The following is a 19077-nucleotide window of genomic DNA, read 5'->3' as shown; positions in this document are numbered from 1 at the left end:
GGTCGGAAACGCCGACGGGGTAATGACACTCACCTGAGACCCGTCGGAAACCGCCACACACACACACACACACACACACACACACACACACACACACACACACACACACACACAAACACACACAAACACACACACACACTATGCGACTATCGCGATGTTATCACAGTTTCGGAAAAGTCACCAAAAAGTGGCATAGATCCATTAGGAGAGCAGACACTTCCGGGCGCCCGGGGCAACGTGTGGCACCTGTAATATCATAGCGGTTTTATAGGACGTGGGTTTCCGGCGCCTTTTGAACGAATCCACCTTAAAAACTCAATAAACTAACAAATATAAAAAGTCCCGCGGAAAACTTTGGAGGGAAAGTCGGTGCCCACAGGAATATTAGAGTAACATCAGAGGAGATCTTTTCATAAAAAGCTCTTTCTGCTCTAATTACTCACAACAAACTGCTGTTGATACAGCTGTTACAGGAGCTACCAACATCTGTAAACACCCCCAGGCCACTCCAGCCCTCCGCAGCAAGTGTCTCCCGCTCGCTCTGGATCCCGGAGGGGGGTTACCTGTCCTCCCGCCTGCAGCAGCACGAAGCCCCGGCCCGGTCCCGGTCCCTCCTGGAGATGGACGGTTCACCGGAGAGCGACGGGGGAAGGCTCGTTTTTAATCGAGCCGGCGGGAAAAGTGACTAGGAGGACGCCAAGTGACGCGACGCTGCAGGTCAGCAGGTGATTGGCTGCTCGGCCTGTTTCCAGTCAGCGGGGACGACGGAACTGAGACTGAGCTGAGCTGAACTGAACTGAGCTGAGCTGAACCTGCAGGTCTGAAGGTGGAACCTGCAGGAAACACACACAACTGTTGACTGAAAAGTTAGAGAACAGTTTAAATTTCTCTCTTAAATAACGTAGGAGGGAAAAAAGTCACAAAACTAACGAGCAAAGTCAAAACGGTGACGTGAAGCAGTTTGTCCTTTAGTAGAATTTCGATCTTAAGTGAATTTAAGCTTCAGTTAGAATTAGAGCCATAAGGAGTCATGTGAATTAATTAGTAGTAAAGTGGGTTTAAGTAAAGAATTCAAACGGGAAGAAATGAGGAGCAACACGCAGCAATAAAAACAGGCCGGAGGAACGTTAACTGCTGCGTTTGGGTGATTTTCATGGCTCTCAGAAATGATTCACTCCTCATTCAACCGGCGGGACAGCGGCGCGGTTTAAAAACGGGAATTCGCCGTAAAAGTCCCAACTAAGAAGAAGAAGAGGAGGGAAAATGAGAACAACAGAAAAGTCCAAATTCAAATGTGCAAGATTCAACTTCAAATAAACTACGGAGAAATGTGTTTTCAGCACGAATCCTCTTGTTATTACTGGAACTTTACAATCTGCAAAAGAGCAAAAAAAACGGCGAGTGGATCAGCTCAGTTTCACGGCCGGTAAACGAGTTTAAATCAGTCTGATTTCAGGCAGGTCACCCTGACACCGTCAACACGAGGATGCTGGATTTATCGAAAACGACCCTGACCCTCTGCCCGAACTCTCCCCCAACACACTTAACGCGGCTCTGCGTCTGTGCAGCCGCCGCCAACACCGGAGACGCAACGGTGCTCGAGCAGTGGCCGTTGCGGGCGGGAAACGAAACTGTGGCTGAACCCGGTCGAGACGGCAGGTCAGCGTCCGGTCGCCGCCCTGCGCCCAGGCTGCCGCTTAGATCGCTCCGGGCGCAATCGGAAACGAAACCGAGACGACGGAGCGGCGCGCACACGACGCGCACGGGAGGAGGAGAAGCCGCGTCAAAAGTCGGAGCGGGAAGTGCAGTCCTGGAACCGGGACCAGCGGGGGACCTAAGCAGGACGCAGGACCGAAGCTGGAGATCGTCGGAGTGTGAATAAATGCTGGTCTACGTCGACCTATAAATCCCCAGACACGGGCACAGCCGGTGACCCGCTGTGGGGGTTTCAGCTCGGTCGAGACCCGATAGACGTGCTCATAATACGAGTTACCGGTTTTTAACCACCTGAGCAAATGTGTACATGGGCCGGTGTGGCGACAACTGGACAGTGTGATACAAGTCCTCATAAGCACCAGTGACCCTCATCTGAGAGTTGGAGGGAATCTGGAGTCTGGGACTCCGTGTCTTTCCACTGTGGGTCAGTCCTTGTAAACCGAGCAGCAGCAGCAGCAGCAGCAGCAAATGGGTCCAAACCATTTTCTCCACTTACCTCTGTAATGTCAATTGCCATTGTTGGCGGCGGTGTCCGCGTCGCTCCGCCCCTCCATGTGTTGGAGTCCGAGTCCAGCGGGATAAGGGCAACTCGCCTCCTCCTGCAGCCGATCAGCTGGACTTCTTCCCAGGGAGACGGAAGAAGCAAGAAGCCGGAGGGAGGGAGGGGGGACGCAGGCAGACAGCCGCCGGACAGACCCCACCACATCCAGCACGAGGCAGCAGCGGACCGGACCGGAGGGCACGGGGTTACCGCACCATGTCCTTCAGCCCAAAGCACTCCACCCCCTTCTCAGTCACAGACATTTTGAGCCCGATGGAGGACAGCTACCGGAGGTTTGGAGGTATGGATCCCGCCGCGGGGAGCCTCGGGTCCCCGCTCGGCGCCTACCGGCAGTCGCAGGTCTCCCAGCCCGGTATGCAGCATCAGCAGCAGCCGCAGCAGCATCAGCCGCCTCATCTCCACCACCATCACCATCACCACCACCACCATCACCTGTCCTCCTCCTCCTCTTCATCCTCCTCCTCCTCCTCTTCCTCAGCCACCGCAGCAGCCGCCGCTCTGGGACCCAGCGGGCCCTATCATGTGCCTCACGGGGTGCCGCAGTTCTCCGGGGCCGTCGGCGGGTTCTGCAACAGCGGCATCGGGAACGTGGGGGACCTGCCGTCCTACCAGGAGTCTGTGAGGAGCGGGGGGGCGGCGGCGGCGGCGTGGTACAGCAACCCGGAGCCCAGATACCCGACAAGTAAGAGGAACTTCACTTGCAGCTATTTCTCTTTTTTGTTTTTGTGAGAAAAGTTTGTGGCGCTTTTACGCAGGACGGAAAACATCCTGCGGTGTTTAAACGTGTTCATGAGCAGAGCGAGTTCGGTTCTCAACGAGGAGATTCGAGCGAACTTCGACCGACGCTCGTCTTCCTCCATCAGGACGAAAATCCGGCCTTCTCGGAATTCACGTTGAAAATTAAAGTGATAAAACTAAAGTTTAAAATGGTTTAAAATCTGTCTGCGGCACAAAGAAAAAAAAAAACCCGCGACGTTACAATAACGTCTTTTTAAATTGGAGGCATTTCAATCACGGTAGAGCGACCGCGACCGGTTTCCATAGTGACCTCAATTGATTTCAAATTGGAAGGCGTAGACTCAAACAGGCCTGTTATATCAATAAACAGGCCGATTTCATGCCTTGACTTGTTGTTCCGCTAAACTTGTGGGTTCATTTAATTTTTTATTTCAATGTTTTTCTTTTTCTTTATAAACACTCTAATTAATTTCCCAGAAAACCAAGAAAAACACGACCTATAAACGTTTTCTAGACTGAAATGACGCCGGTTAAATTCAGCATTGAGAAGGACGTTATTTTTGCTCCAAGTTTCCAGATTCATGGGCCCCTCCGCCGGGATGAACATGTCCGGGATGGTGGGCAGTCTGGCCGGGATGGACTCCACCGCCAAGTCCATGGTAACGCTGCACGCCGCGCCGCGCAGGAAGCGGCGGGTGCTCTTCTCGCAGGCGCAGGTGTACGAGCTGGAGCGGCGCTTCAAGCAGCAGAAGTACCTGTCCGCCCCGGAGCGGGAGCACCTGGCCGGACTGATCCACCTGACGCCGAACCAGGTCAAGATCTGGTTCCAGAACCACCGCTACAAACTGAAGCGGCAGGCCAAGGACAAAGCCGCGCAGCACCTGCAGCAGGACGGAAGCGGAGGAGGTGGTGGAGGCGGCGGCCTCTGCGCAACCACCCGCCGCTCCTCCTCCGTGTCCCCGGTGCTATCCAAGAACGGTAAGAGCTGCCGCACCGACTCCAGCGGCTCCAACCACACCGGGGACCGACAGCGCGGCTCGGCGGAGGCCATGACGGCGACCCCGCAGCAGCAGCAGCAGCAGCAGCAGGTGAACCAGCTGTCGTCCACGGAGGAGCTGGAGGATTTGTCTCCCAGTCCGCCGATGGGCCTGCACGCGCAGATCAACATGACGCAAACGGACGCGGCGCTCATTGAGTACACCAACAGCATGATCGGCTCCAATTTACTGTACGGGAGGACTTGGTAGGGGCACCGGCTGGAGGACCAGCGGGGGTTGGATTCGTTAGAGAACCGGCCGGAGGACAAGCACCAGAAATATTTTCTTTCCGTGCGTAAAGTTCTGGTTCCTTTATCCACACGGGGACTCTAAAGACACTCGGTGGTTTTGAGCAATACGGTGCAAAACAGACTGTATATATTAGAGCCTGGAACCTGGTCTGAATGTTGCTCATAATTATTTTTTTCTCCCTTCAAAACGAAATGTTTGTTCGTCTTTGTTTGTACATGCCAGATGTGATCGCCGCTGCATTTTAAGGCCCCGAAACAAAAGCGTGAAATCTAATTTCAGGAGATTCAGGACGAGGCGCGCTCACTGTGCTTCCCTGCCATTTCCACGACCAATTAAATTATTGCAGGTGTATATGCGAAGTGAAGCAATAGAGACCGGTTTAAAATAAAATAAAAAATAAAAATACCATCTATCCCGGGAGGAACTACAGCTGTTTCTCGATTTGGAATTAAACGAACTGAGAAATATTTTCATTGAAAGTAAGTCATTAAATATTCTTTGTTACAGTTGATTTTGTTTCCAGTATTGAATAAATGATATTTTCATTTTCAACATTTCAACGTTTTTATTGTGGAGCCCGAAGCAAACATTTTTTTTTTTTTTTTTAATAGATTTTTGAGGGGTTTTTTTTTTTTTAAAAGTGGTACCTGGAGCACTGACAAGAGCGAGAACTTACAGCGGGAGAGAGGCTCCAAAACCTGGCGTGTGGATATAAACGGACATAGATATATAAACGGTGGTTTGATGCTAATTTAACACCAGAAAACGTTCAATGTCTCGGTTATTCTGCAGTGAAACCTCCAGCAGTTCAATCTGAAAAACACGATGGGAGACTGATTAAAATCAGTGAACTTTAAAGTGGTCTTTTTTTTTCCTTTTAAATATAAGTAAAATTTAAGTGGAAATCAAACAGTTTATTTTGAAAAAGCACTTCCTTTCCGTGAAGATATAGAAGATCATTCCTAAACAAATACAGCTCCTACATCACTGCTATTCTTTATTTCACCAGTTGTTTTCTTTTGTTTTTTTTTCTCTTTCTTTCTAAAACCCACGGACACTTTGGAGGGATTTCGCTCAAAAAAATTAAAAAAATAAAAATAAAAATAAAATAAAACACAGCAGGACACTTTGTCCTTGACTCACTTGTATTTTACAAGTTTTACAGGCTGTTCCTCTTAAAAATCACACGTTACATAACAAGTTTTTTTCTTTTTTGTAAGTAGGATAAAAAGGAAAAAAAAAACCCAAAATTTCATTGTACAAGAAGACAATAAAGTGAAAAAGATGACATATTTCTCCTAAAAATTGTCGTCACCCCCCCCCCCCTTCAAGTCCAACATCATTTTGAGTTTAATTCCAGTTATATCTTCTGGAGGGAGGAGGAAGAGGGTAACCTCTGCCAGAGCTGTAGCCCTGAAAGACAAAACGATCAAGTTAGAACTGCCGACAAATCCAGCGACATTTTGAACACAACCCCTGCTCCACGACCATAAAACAAAACAGTGTTCAACCCAAGCTTTGAAACTATATTGGTAGAATCAAGTTCATTTTATCTGGATCGGTGTTTAATTTCATTTCCTTCACACGTATCAAATATCATTATCGTAAAATCCCACCATTTAAATCTGCATTTAAACCGAAGTGTTTTAATGTTGGGGAGGGAAAAAAAAAAAATAATCCACTGATGTTAATCCCGCTCTTAAAAAAAACAAAACAAAAAAAAATTAATGTGTCGGGTGAACCTCAGGTCTTAAAAACAGAAAAATAAAAAAATCTGCAGGAATTAGATTTTCTTTTTTTTTTTTTGGATAATGTGTTTGGAAGCAGCTTTATTAAGGAGTTGGTTTAACCAAAATACAAAACAAAAGAAAACAGAAAAAAAGAAAAAATAAGACCCAAAAGCAAAGAAAAAAAAAAGGGAGGTCTGGATAATTCAGAGTAACATGAACAGTAACATGTTTTCCTAGAAGCAATGTCCATGTTTTTAACTGTGGGAGAAAAAATAAAAAACAAAAAAAACTGAAAAATAAAAACTTGTACAAACTTGTCACAAATTCTAAAACCAGGCCTTTGAGTTTTAGAAGAATGAACCAAACAAAAGGGAAATGTCTGAATTTTCTTCTCCGTCCAGTCTGAAGAGAACTGGACTGGTTCAGTGGTTTGTTTGGTTTTTTTTTTTTGTTTTTTTAAACACTGGTTTTATTCGTCACCTCCTGATTAAGCTGAATCCAAGCAGAAGTTCTGGACAGAGTCCTAATATCAGCCTTTTACTGAAGCAGGCAGGAAGCCAGTTAGAAAACCGCCACTCAAAACCGTTTAAGGTTGAATAAAACTGTCTTAAAAATAATCTGCATTTCCTTATTTTAAAAGGACGGTCTGCACGTGTGCCTACTAAAATGTTTAGTTAGGTGAGTTTCAGTCCAGAGCTTCGGTGCCTGATGAAGAAAATGCTGCCGGACAACATTCTCCAAGTGTCTGGTTCTGTCATAATTTGGTCAGGGTTGAGAAAACTAAAGATAAACAAGACGCTGCATGGATAATATACGAGCTGAAACCTTTGGGTGGTTAATCGAAAATTCATCGCCAGCAATTTTTGACAATGAATTAATTGTCTAAGTTGTTCACGAAGTTAATAAAAAGAACAGTAGATAAACTGATAAATAGAATATGCAGCGTAACGTAAATCGAGCAGAATAAAAAAAAATAAAGTAAAGCAGGATTAAACCACAGCTCTGCCCGGAGAATCAAAACTTAACAGGCAGTCGATTCCGGCCGTTCGCGACTTCAGCTCCTTAAAAACTTTCATCAATAAGACGACGCAAACGAAAGTTTAAATTATTAGAGGAATGGAAGCTCTGCGTTCATTTCACTCTCTTTTCTAGTCCTTAATTACGACCTGATAGCAAATACGAGATGACGGGTAGAGAAATTCTGAGTTGAAGACGGAAACTTTAGCACCGCCCACAGCTCGTCCGAGCAGCGATGCAGCCACTGGCTGAGGGGTGGCGGCGTAACTGGCAGAGCTGAAAGATTTACCTGATGCTGGTGCCCCCGGTCGTCCCTGCGTTCGTCCCTGCGATCGTGCCAGTCGTCCCTGCGGTGGTCGTAGTGCTGCTGGTAGCCGCCGGGCCCCCCTCCTCCCCGCCCACGGTTCATGTTCTGCTGGTACGCCGACTGCTGCGACTGCACGGCCCGATCCCAACCGTGACCCCCACCTCCGTACTGCTGCTGCTGCTGCTGCTGCTGCTGCTGCCTGGAGACACGGACACATCGAACTTAGCTTAACTTAGCTTCTCAGATAGCACCGTTAAGTACTCTAACAAGGTCTTTAATTAATACATATATTTTAAAAGTTCTCTTTGAACTCCGGGTTGTGTTTTGGTCTGAAGTGGCTATAAAAACCTTGAAAGAAGAAGTGCCTGCACTCCAAATGAAAACCGAAACATCAGAGACAACCTGCTAATGTAGGTAATACACTTCATCATTGGTTAGGAAGCACAAAGTAATACTTTATCGTCACACGTTTTTCAGGTAATCACGGCGTGAAGTTGGAAATACTTTTGCATAGGTTAAAAACCGGTTAATTCACAAGAATGGGTCCATTACAAACTGCTACAGCATTTTGACATAATCACCCTTTAAATGATTTCTGATGAATTGGAGCTTTTACTCCCAAAGTTTCGAACATCGTTAGCGGGGCAGTGTGAAACAATATAGATCAAAAGGACCCAGAGTAAAGGATTAAAAACCGGCAACAGCTTTTGGGTGAACACTGAGTCAGACTGCAGTTCTTTATTTTTTTTAAAATGCAGAAATGAAAAGCTCGGCTTGCTTTACTCAGAGGTCTGGTATTGTTCTAAGAATTTCTGATTCGGGTGCAAAGTTTTGGTACCAAAATACGTTGAATCAATTGACAGAACAATAATCTAATAATCTAAACTATTTTGATAAATCCATTAATTGTTTCATCCAATTTTCAACCAAAAATAATGAAAAACCTCCACTCACTCTCTGGTTGGAGGATGTTCTGCTTTCCTTTATTTCATAAGGCTGCAACTAACGATTATTTTTAGTGTAGATTCATCTTTTGTTTAATTATCTCGATTAATCAGTTAGGTCTTTGCTCATAGATATGTCGGAAATTGTGAAAAACGTCCACGGCAGTTTCGCGAAAGCCCGAGGGGAGGTCTCAAAATGCCTCGTTTTGTCCGATAAACAGCCCAAGGCCACTGGTCAATGACGACTATGGAAACTAGAGAATATTCACATTTGAGGACCTAAAATTAGAAAAAAAAAAAAAAAAAGATTTTCTTAGAAATGACTCATAACGATTCATCGATTATCAAAATAGTTGCCAGTAATTTTTCTGTCGTTGGACTTATCAATTAATTGATTAACCGTTGCAGCTCTACTGTTTTATATCCCTGTTAAGTGAATCTCTTTGCCTAATAGTACAAAAAAAGAGAGAGAGGTAAAGAAAATGACATTTGAAGACATCACCATTTCCATTTGGAAACGGTGACATTTTCTCTATTTTCTGTTTCATAGACTGATGGATTAATTGGAGAAAGAAAGAAATACATTAAAAAAAAATATGGACAATGAAAATAATTGTTAGTATCAGGCCAAAAAAAGAACTTTGCCTGAAGAAAATACAGTTTAACTGAGCGAAGGTTTGATTTAGATCCGGAAATGTTTGATCGAAGAAGTAAACAAGACCAAGAATCTGTCCAACTTTCCGTACTTTCATTTACCTCTTTATACATCAATTCATTAATTTTCTGCGACTCTAGAAATCCCAAGGTTTTATTCTTTAATCAAAAATAAAATGAAAAAAAAAAAAACAAGTTTGATTTTGCCAGTTGATAAGTTTAGATTTATTCATGTTACAACAGTCCGTTAACATGCTGGACTTCCTGATCCAAAAAGAGAAGTGGCCTTTAATTCTGCCTCGAAGTGACCTCCCTAAATTCCCCATCGACTCGCGTTTGCTGAGGGATCGAGCTCTCAAGGAGATAAAACAGCCTCTCCTCAGAGATGACTTAGCATGGAAGCACATGAAAGAGCACAGGGTATGAAACGAACCATAGTCACATATGGCCGGGATCTCGCTCATCCCTGAAATGAGCGAGATCCACATTGCGTCCCTGGGACCCGGTGTTGAGCCTGCACACCGAGGCCCTCCAAACTGCCACCGGACAATGTGTCAATCCAGCGGTGATATTAAAAGTCTCTTCTTCGTAACAATGAAGGGAGAGGGAACTAAGAGCAGCAGCCCCATCCCTCATTACTGAACCATGTCACACTCAGGCCAGAGCCGGACTTAACTGAGCGCTGGAATCCATAATCCCCACTCTCCAAGTTCCTCCTGCGTTTCATTTGGTCCGGTCCTGAGTAGTTAAAGAAACTGTTTTCAGTTGCCGCTAATAACTACTGACCTGAGGTGACACAGAGCCACAATGGGCCTGAAAAGTTGAACCAGAGAACCTGATTAGGACTTTGGAGAGGCCCGGAGCCAGAATCAATAGCTGCTCTGTGCGGACTCGCCGGCTGCGGCGCAGGGAATGACGCAGCCTCCGACAGCATTAGTGATGCCTCATTAAGTTGCACAAACCTCCTCGAGAGAAATTTGTTTTAGAGCGACAGGGAAAAATCTTAATTCAGCAGCAGTGGCGGCAAAGCCCCTCGACGGTGGAAGGCCGAGTGCTCCTGTAAAAAGGCTGGAAATCTGTGGGGGGATTTAGACGGAGACGAGCCACAATAACCAGACCAGGGCCTTGACATGGTTAATTCACACGAGTTTTACCCACGATTGTAAAAAGGAAACATACAGAGGGAGGTTCGAGGGAAAGGATGTTGAGTTTTCAAAAACCACATTTCTAATTTACAAAAAAGGCAATAAATAAATAAATAAATAAAACAATGGTGGATTAAGTCCTTGGCTGATGAGGTACCAAAAACATCAACACAGGAAAAGCTGAACCGAAGGGTTAATGTTGGCACGATAACCATGAACTTTACTTCTAGTGACAACCAGAAAGCGCAGACTTAGAAAAAGCAGACAAACCAGCCGACTCACCTTGGATATTGAGGCTGGTGGTAGGAGGGAGGCACTCCCAGCAAACTGTTCTGCCTGGAATCTGCAGAGAACAAAAGACGACATGTTCAGAAGTGGTTCTGCAGAGCCGAGTTTAAAGTTTTTAAAGAAGCAGAGAGCTCGGTCCTCTACAGAAAGACGGCAACCTGCAGCTTAATGGTTTTACTGCAGCAGTGAGGAGGATGTTATCGCCTACTCCTCTATATTTTACCTGAAACTTTCTCATGATAAGGAGAAATATTTCACATTCGTGTCATTTGACATGCCTTTCTTTGAGTTAAGGAAAAAAAAACAACGGCAATTTGAAATTAAATGTGGATACTAATTAACCCGATGTGAGCTTTAACCTCAAAGATTAAAAAAAAAAAAAATACCAACTATTTCATTTTTGGCATGGTTACAGAACAAATCAGTTGTCATGATAAAATGAAGTTCTTTCAAACGTCGCATCACACCGGGCTGTGGAGGTGGAGGGGGAGGTGGGACGTTGACAAGGGGAGAGAGCAGGAGCTCCGCATTTGCATTTTTTGTTCAGAAAATGAAATAAGCATTCAGCCGGCAGCATTGTGGACGCCTCAAGTACCGTGGTTCCATCGCTGCAAGCCCTTCACAAAGACACACTTAAAAAAAAAAAAAAAAAAAAGGAGCGCACAGCTTCTTCCAGATTCACTGTTGCCAAGGCGATGACCAGCTGCGAGCTGCGGACTTGTTTGTTTATAGGGGCAGGCCTGCTGAGTGGCTCGGCTCAGGGTGGGTGAAGGGTGCCATGAAAAGGACCCGGAGGCTCATGTGTGCAAACCTGGGAAGGAGTCGGTGTACAAACCGCGGATTTGACCGATACAAATTCACAGAAGCTGATACTGATGTTTGTGGATTTAAACTGCTGAAATATTAGGGCAGGATACCGATGTCTGTTCATCATCGGGGTGGGTCATGCGACCAGAAATGAGTATGACAGTAATTTTACATTTTTACATCTGGGGCCGCAGGCGCTGTTTAGTCAATTAATCGATTAGCGAACCGACAGAAATTAAATCAACAATCGCTTAATCGTTAAAGGAATTAAAAAAAAAAAATAATTATCTGGTAACAGGTTCTCAAATATGAATATTTACTGGTTTTCTTCATTTTCCACGATAGTAAGCTAAATATCTTTGGGTTTTAGACTGTACAAGTACAACCAGACCAACACTGGAGTTTTGAGGAGTAAATATTCATATTTAGGAGTTTAAAAAAATAAAAAATAAATTAAAATAATCTGATAACAATCGGCCGATTTCCAATTTATCGAGATAAACGCTTAACAAACGAGAATCTTTATATAGATCCCTTAGATTTAGATGGATACAGAAATTCAATAATCCCCAGAGGGCAAAGTAGTTCGCACAATAACAACAGATACACTGGTTCGACAGCTCACAGCAGGTGACACATCAAACACACACTGCCACAACGAAAGTAACACTAACACTGAATTAAAAAACAAAATATTAACACAATCAATTCATAAATAAAAGGCCGACCAAAGTGATAAAAACCTGATAAAACAAGTACAAGTAAAACAGGCAATTCATATGAAATAAAACCTTAAAATTTAAAAAGCTCAAACAGCATACGTATAAAAAACGACCTTCTAAATTTAGACAGACAAGTTCATTCGTGGTCAGAGGGGATGAAACGAACACAGCGAGCGAGACATTTTACAGTTGAGCAATGAACCCGTCAGCGCCCCCTAGTGGAAAAGCCATAATGGAGACGCCGTTTCTAAATGAACTTAACCTAGTGTGGCAGTTCTACACTGCAATTTCTCCTTACTTGGTGACTGACACCCAGAACACCCCCACACTCACGTGTATATGCAATAAGCTAATATCGGCCGACATATAGGCCTGCTCGATTTATAGGGAATTTGAGAAAACAGTGAAAATGTCTGAAGACTCTCCTACAGTATCAAAGCTTAAGGACTCCTTTATAAATAAGTCAGTTGTTTCCCCAAAAGTAACCACTTGAGCCCGGGGCCTAACTTTTCAAATTTCACGTAATCTACCACCCCAGCTCTCTGACGTCGTCAGTGATGCATTCACATGATCGGGAAGACTGTATTTCATAGATGTTGTACATTCTGAGCGTTGGTTTTATTGCTCACTAAAGGCGGATACGCAGTTTTAGATGGATGAAGAATGAAGATGACGTGAGGTGAACGCATCTGAGTGGGTTCTAGTCTCGGTAAAATTCGGCTTGGAAGCAGCCAAACCTGAAGCTATCTGCACGGCTGCGCGGCAGTACGAGGGCAACAGGGCCTCTAACACGGGGCTGTAACACCGGGCTCTTACATCTCATATTGAAATGAAAAGGCATTCTGGTTATTTTGATTTTTTAAACCGTGCCACAGTAATGGCCTGGCTCCACTGACGGCAATGTTGACTGACAACTCGGATCCAAACTGAAATATTTGAACAACTATTGGAGGGATCGCTGTGAAATTTAGTTGAGACATTCGTTTTCCCCTGAGGATGAACTGGCTGAACTTTGGTGATCCCTTAACCCTTCATCTAGCGCCGCCATCAGGTCAAAAACCAGTCCAGTACTTTGTCTTATGAGCAAATACCTGACAAACTAATGACATTCCCATCGGCCTTAGCTGCGCTTTGTGCTACACGTCAAACGTTAGCATGATGAACATATTAAACATTATACCTGCTAAACATTAGCATGTTACCACGGCCATTCTGAGCATATTTGCATGGCTGTCGACTCTTTGTCTTGTTTTTCTCTGGTTGTCAAGCTCTAGTAGACATTCTGTGTTTAATTTTGAAGTTTTTAAATCCCACAAACTAACACAGTCGATACACATTATTGGATTAAACTGAAAAAATACTTTATGTGCTAATGTTCAAAATCTGTACATTCTTAATTAAAATTTGTATTCTTCCAAAGCACCATTAGCATTACGGTCAAGACCATCATGGGACACACATGCGCCACTGGAACTTCTTTTGGGATTAGGCATTTCCATGTAGAGAACTGACTGAACCCGCCTACTCAAAGAAAGAAAGAAAAAAAAACCAAAAAAAACAAAAAAAACTAAGGGGTTCATTACTGTCCAACTGTAAATTTACGTGGAATATAAATTTATGTAAATGTATACGTTATTGCGCTATTAAATGAAAAAAATAAAACGAACAAAGAAACTAACAAACAAGGAACCACGATCATGTTTGATGACGATGTCTGACGACCTGATAATAGGTACTATGTTAAAGGCCTCATATCAGGGAAATCACATGAGTCACAAAACTTTGGGAGGCTACTGGAAGACTGTTTTTTGGAAGCATTATCTCATGAAAATCATTCAAATGGAAAAAAACACACTGGAATATTTATAGTTTATGACCTGATGAGGTAGAGGGAAGTCAAGTAGGAAATATTCCCCCATTTCTCTGATGACCGCTGCAGAAAGTAGTAAAAAACACACAATTACCAGCCAGCAGGAAGACTGCTTTCGGCACATTATCATTTTGTTTTTGTCATTCAGTTTTCATGTTTGATTATCTCTTCCACCAACAAACTTTAAGTGGACCACCCAGTTGGGCTCCAATTGTAACTCCACAACATTCTGGTCTTCCTTTCCTCATGGCCAGCAATGATTCAAAAGAGAGAATTACAAGTGGACACCTGTCAATCTCCTTAATTAACAATGATCTGAAAGTGCATAGAGCTGCAGTCTGCACCGGACAAAAGCCAACAAAGGATTACGTTTTAAATCCTTAAAACACGCGGTGGCCACTGTATTAATGCAGGGATTACAACCGCGCTAAACAACTAAACGTCTCTCTCCACCTCTTTTCAATTAGTTCAGCGACTATTTGACTCAGCTCCCGTCCAGTCGGCTCAGGTCTGGTAACAGAAGCAGGACAGTAACTCCTCTGTCTGCCGGACAAAGACGACCAACAGACTCCAGAAAAATCGTCAGTTTCCCCCCACGCTCCATGTTTCACAAATCAATAATCAATTTTAGAAGAGATGAAAACCTCGAAACAAATAAATAGTTCAGGGAGACGTGACTAAAATCTGAATAAGAATATTTTTCTGATATCAACATATCACCAGGAATCATTGGGACTGAGTACTGTTTGAAAAACTTTGATAGTGGCGCGAGTACAATAACTGGCGTCAGGTACAAATACCGAAACAATACGATACTTTTTCGAATACTTTGTTAATGAAACTCTTTCCTTCCTCCAAAACCGTTTTTGCTTGTTTAAAAAAATAAGCAAAACTTCTAAATGGCATTAATGTTCAATTACATAAACACTGTACTTTTTTTGAAAGCAGAGTAAAGTTTTGTGAGAATAAAGACAATAAAAAAATTGTGATCAAGAAGGCCAAATTTATTTGGTGAATCCTTGTTATTGAAGTCGTTCAACCAGCCAGTGAGAGCAGATATTACGTGCAGTTGTTACTCTGAAAGGGCTGGGGAGCATGGAGGCTTATCAGCCTCCGTGGCCACTGCATCAAGCCGTTACTTTGCTGCCCTGGTTAAAATTTGGTGTCACTGTGTGTAAAGACAATAATGGCCACCAGCAGAGACTCCCCGACTGGTTATTAAACACCAGCTGGTCCGGCTGCAGCACACAAAGCCCCGCAGCATGTTTCAGAGGCAGCGTGTTGACACATCACCGCAGGAGGTAGCCGCGCCGTCAAAGGGGGAAGTTAACTTTGGTTTCAACCCTCTTCAGAGCGCATCACACACCCAATCAAATGGGATCCTCCCGGATGCTTTTATCAGAGGGGGCCACTGTGTCCAGCGGAGCCACTCCACAGTCTCATTACTGGCCCTGGTCTCCCACAACGCTAATCAGCAAGCAACAAACCCCCCCCCCAAAAAAAAAAAAAAATATCACAAAAGCCCAGTTCAGCAAAGCCTGCAGTGATTACTGGCCGAGCAGAGGATTGGTCCTGAGAAAGTGTTATCTGGACAAAAGCAAGCCTCTGGCCTCCTGCTGCAGAATAAGGCCCACTTGTCTGGATAATCACATTCCTACAGTCACCAATATTATTGTTGGTCCACGTTAAGTCCAGTTTTTACCATCAATGTTGAACAGACCCCTGCTGGAATCGCATAACTCCCTGAGTTATCTGTGCTATTAAAAAAATTATCGAATCATCTCAGAAATTCGGAGATCAATCCTATTTTAGACCAAAATTGAGCACCCAACTGTCGTCGCGCATGGAAAAAGTCAAAGGTCTAGAACTTTAAACAGACAAAAATTAGCAGAAATCCAATATAATATAAATGCTACCTTCAACACTGACACACATCTGTTCCAGGTACTTCAGTTGATAAAATAAAAATCGTCCTCTGTCACCAGAAACAGGCCGAGTAGCACAGCTGAGCCATGCTGAAGATTTGCAGTGACTCAAATTTATTAAAATAACAATTTCCTCATGAACGGTGGAAAAAAAAAATATAGAACCAGTGAGATCAAAAAAAAAAAAAAAAAAGAAAAAGAATTTCCTGGACAGCTAATTGGCAAGTTTAACATTAAGAACGAGCGGCAGAGGCCAGGGGAGGTGCTGCCGCAATCTGGAGGAGCCAAAAACCCCCATTTGCATCAAGTGCCATCACAATAGCCACAACTCCCCCGCACACTGTCAGTGGGCAGAAGAGATTATTCATCTACTTGCAAATTGGCACATCAAAGTCAAGCTGGAGAAGAGCTGGCAGAGGAGCGCCGGGCTGAAACCGGGGCTGAGCACAGGCCGTGATTAGGAGCTCGGAAAGAGATTCTGCCTCCATATGCGACGGGCCGTTCAACCATCCCTCGTTTGATAAACAAAAAGGGAACGTTTTAATCATATAACACAGTTATTTGTGTCTTAAGAGGGACATTCCCTGGTGCCTCCTCTTCCACTGGGGCGATTTGAGGCTTTTCACAGTTAGGGACATTTCTTCCACTTTTATTTTGGACATTTTGCACATTGGACAATTCATCGATTATTTGAGAGAATAAGTGGAACATGAACTGATGATATTCTTCAGTTTCAGCCCTTCTTGTGTGTTTACATTTTAGGGGTTCAGATGATGCTGTTCCTAAAAACAAACAAAACAAACAAACAAAAAAAAGACACTGTGGCAAGACACACAATTGCCAATGAGAAGAGATGGGACGCTGCTGTGCTTTTGAACTAGTAGGGTAGTTTGTTGGAGCTGATGTCGGGTTAATTATTCGTTTTCCTGCTTGATATAGTTTATAAAACTAGTTCTGAGGAGGTTTCAGAGGCAGAAAGCTGCATTTCATCTGCACATGAGCTCTGTTTCAAAACAAAAGACATGAACATGAGAAGGGATGTCATGATCAAATGTTTATGGCCCTGGTCCTGATCCGAGTCCTGTCATGCTGGCTGTCTGCCGATTCAGAGTCTGATCTGATATTTACCTAAATGCTGATTAAATATGTATCTGACACACTGAAACAAGAGCAGAAGGGTACTAATTTGGCACACGTTCATTTTCAGGAGCTACTTGATCTAAATGCTGAAGTTCAAAAATATTCCGCTCACAAGCATAAATTATGGATATGATATCAATGAAAGTGTGAACGGGAGAATGCGACTACTCCTGAAACCGATGCGACGGGATCAGCTAGAGAGTTGACGCATCGCTCTGTTGGAGTCGTGGAAACTACAAGTTCACCTGCGGTTGTACAGCAGCGTTACAGAGTAGAGCTTCTCCCCTCACAGAAGATCTCTGGCTGAGTACAGACGCCGGCTGCAGAGAGCACTTCGTTCCAACAACAGACAAGTTTAATGTTGTTCCGTTAGCAAGTTACTCAGGGAATTGATGTTAATTATCAACAGATGAAATGACCTGCAGTACTGGCTAAAAATGAGAAGCCGCTCCCTGAAAATTCTGCACACTGAGCTGTGCTAGTGAGAGAAGCGCAGAGTTGGAGCGCTGCGAATCCGTGCAATACTATTTTGCCAGTGGGGTATCAGAAACCAGTCATTCCCACACTAACTCTCACTCTCATATGCAAGAAACATACTCAGACTGTGGGCTGTCACCAGCAGGCTGAGGTGAACCACACACAGTCAAGTACAGTAAAGAAAGGATCAGCTTTTACTTAGCCGATACCGATCGTCGGGATTGGCTCTGGACATCTCTGAACATTGACTATGTCCCGAGAGGATTCACTTTATGAATCACCAAGAGACTGAGGACATGAGTGGCACTATAAACAAGTTTGTCCAAACTCTTAAACAGATTAGTTCAAAGATAGTACAGAGAATTAATCCAAGCGCTATTTAATTTAAGCAAGTGTTCAACACTATGAAGAGAAAAGAGTTCACCGATCTTCAATGTTTATTTACTTTTAATTTTCTACTCTATTGTATTCAATTTGCTCATTTATTGAGCAACAAGAATCCCTGTCCATTTACTTTACTTTTGTAATAACTAAACAGTACCACAAAATGTCCAGTTACTGTGTTTAAGTTTCTGTTTTACGTGTAACACAAGTCAGGACCTTTCTGACAGGAAACCCAAGGAATGTGTTGCAAGAACCAAATTACAATCAAAATTGTCTGTTATATTTTGCCATTTCTCAATCTGTGATTAAAGGAAGCAAAAAGTCCTCTCATGAACTTGAAGGATACAGGATGACCTCCCTTTTCATGACGAGCAGAAGAACACAAGAGGAAACTGGGAACCGAAAGAACGGTTTAGCTGAATTTCAGAGGACTGGTGCTATAAGTAGCGGCTCAGTAATACAGACGATGTTACCGCAGTGTTCAATACAAGGAACTCCAAATTCTCAATATGACACTTTTAGAGAGGCCAATCTTAAAGGGAATTTTGCTTTTAGCTGATAGTAGATATACAGGAAATGCAGAGTGAGGGGTATTAATTCTTGACACCACTGTGGCTGCAAAGTAATTGTTCTTTTAATTGATTGTATCTGTGTATCTGTATAATTGTGTGTATCTGATTTAAATGCTGCAGTATAGTTAAGTAACTCAGTTTGTGAGCTTTAAGATTGACCTGTTTTGAGTAAAATCACTTCTATTGCCATCATTTTACATGACATTACTTTTGTCCTCCGTAAACACCAACAGTCGTCACTAAACTCTCCCATTTTAGATTTTCTCAGTCTCATCCAACCCCTGACTGAATCATATCAACTGTGATAAGACTGTCTTCATCAAAACACTGCAGGCAATTTAATGTGGAATTTTTAACTCCTTGTTTACAATCTGACTGATTTACATCATAATCTAAAAAAAAAAAAAAAAAACAAATCCACTAACATTAGTCCAGTAAACTGTGGTAAAAACAAAGCAGACACTCATCTCAACAAACTTCTACTTTCCTCTCTGCAGTAGTTAAGATGACTCCTCTCAGTGTGTGTGTGTCTGTGTGTGTCTGTGTGTGTCTGTGTGTGTCTCTCTTACGTTGGAAAGGCTGGTGGCCGCCGCTCTGTGGAGCACGGTAGTTTCCTTGCTGGTAGTTGCTTGGCGGTGGGGTGTTGCTGTACTGTCCTCCACCGTGCTGGTTTCTGTTCAGGTTGTGGCTGCAGGAGGAGAAGAGGTCGTGCTTTAAAGCAATAGATTATCACAGTATGATCATCTTTCTATACACCTGTGCTGATCTCCCTAGAAATTCCAGGTGGTGA

At 43.6% G+C, this 19077-nt stretch overlaps 2 protein-coding genes across 4 annotated transcripts in view; one reads left to right on the top strand and one right to left on the bottom strand.

The window, feature by feature from the left end:
* Positions 1-2371: 2371 nt before the first annotated feature.
* Positions 2372-4263, top strand: nkx2.4b (NK2 homeobox 4b). Its single transcript, XM_040125719.1, has 3 exons — positions 2372-2643; positions 2740-2960; positions 3587-4263. The coding sequence occupies exons 1-3, from the start codon at positions 2474-2476 to the stop codon at positions 4261-4263; spliced, it is 1068 nt and encodes a 355-aa protein (XP_039981653.1). The 5' UTR covers positions 2372-2473.
* A 906-nt stretch (positions 4264-5169) lies between these two features.
* xrn2 (5'-3' exoribonuclease 2) overlaps positions 5170-19077 on the bottom strand; it is a 40067-nt gene continuing 26159 nt past the window's right edge. Inside the window, exons 28-31 of one of the 3 annotated variants that reach the window (XM_040125905.1) lie at positions 18857-18975; positions 10385-10445; positions 7342-7558; positions 5170-5718 (exon numbers count right to left, since the gene is read on the bottom strand). In XM_040125905.1, coding sequence (XP_039981839.1) covers positions 5656-5718; positions 7342-7558; positions 10385-10445; positions 18857-18975 — 460 coding nt within the window. In that variant the 3' untranslated portion in view covers positions 5170-5655. The remainder of the gene's footprint in view (positions 5719-7341; positions 7559-10384; positions 10446-18856; positions 18976-19077) is intronic. The other 2 variants (XM_040125906.1, XM_040125907.1) reach the window with 2 other exon arrangements.

The sequence above is a fragment of the Xiphias gladius genome, chromosome 4 (assembly GCF_016859285.1).
Source record: "Xiphias gladius isolate SHS-SW01 ecotype Sanya breed wild chromosome 4, ASM1685928v1, whole genome shotgun sequence".
Taxonomy (NCBI): Eukaryota; Metazoa; Chordata; class Actinopteri; order Istiophoriformes; family Xiphiidae; genus Xiphias; species Xiphias gladius.
This window is presented reverse-complemented; position numbering and strand designations above follow the sequence as displayed.

Coding starts and splice junctions, on each gene's coding strand:
- nkx2.4b (XM_040125719.1), top strand. CDS start 2,474: ATGTCCTTCAGCCCAAAGCACTCCACCCCCTTCTCAGTCACAGACATT. Junction 2,644..2,739: donor CAGCCCGGTATGCAGCATCA/GCAGCAGCCGCA, acceptor TTCATCCTCCTC/CTCCTCCTCTTCCTCAGCCA. Junction 2,961..3,586: donor GGAGCCCAGATACCCGACAA/GTAAGAGGAACT, acceptor TTTTGCTCCAAG/TTTCCAGATTCATGGGCCCC.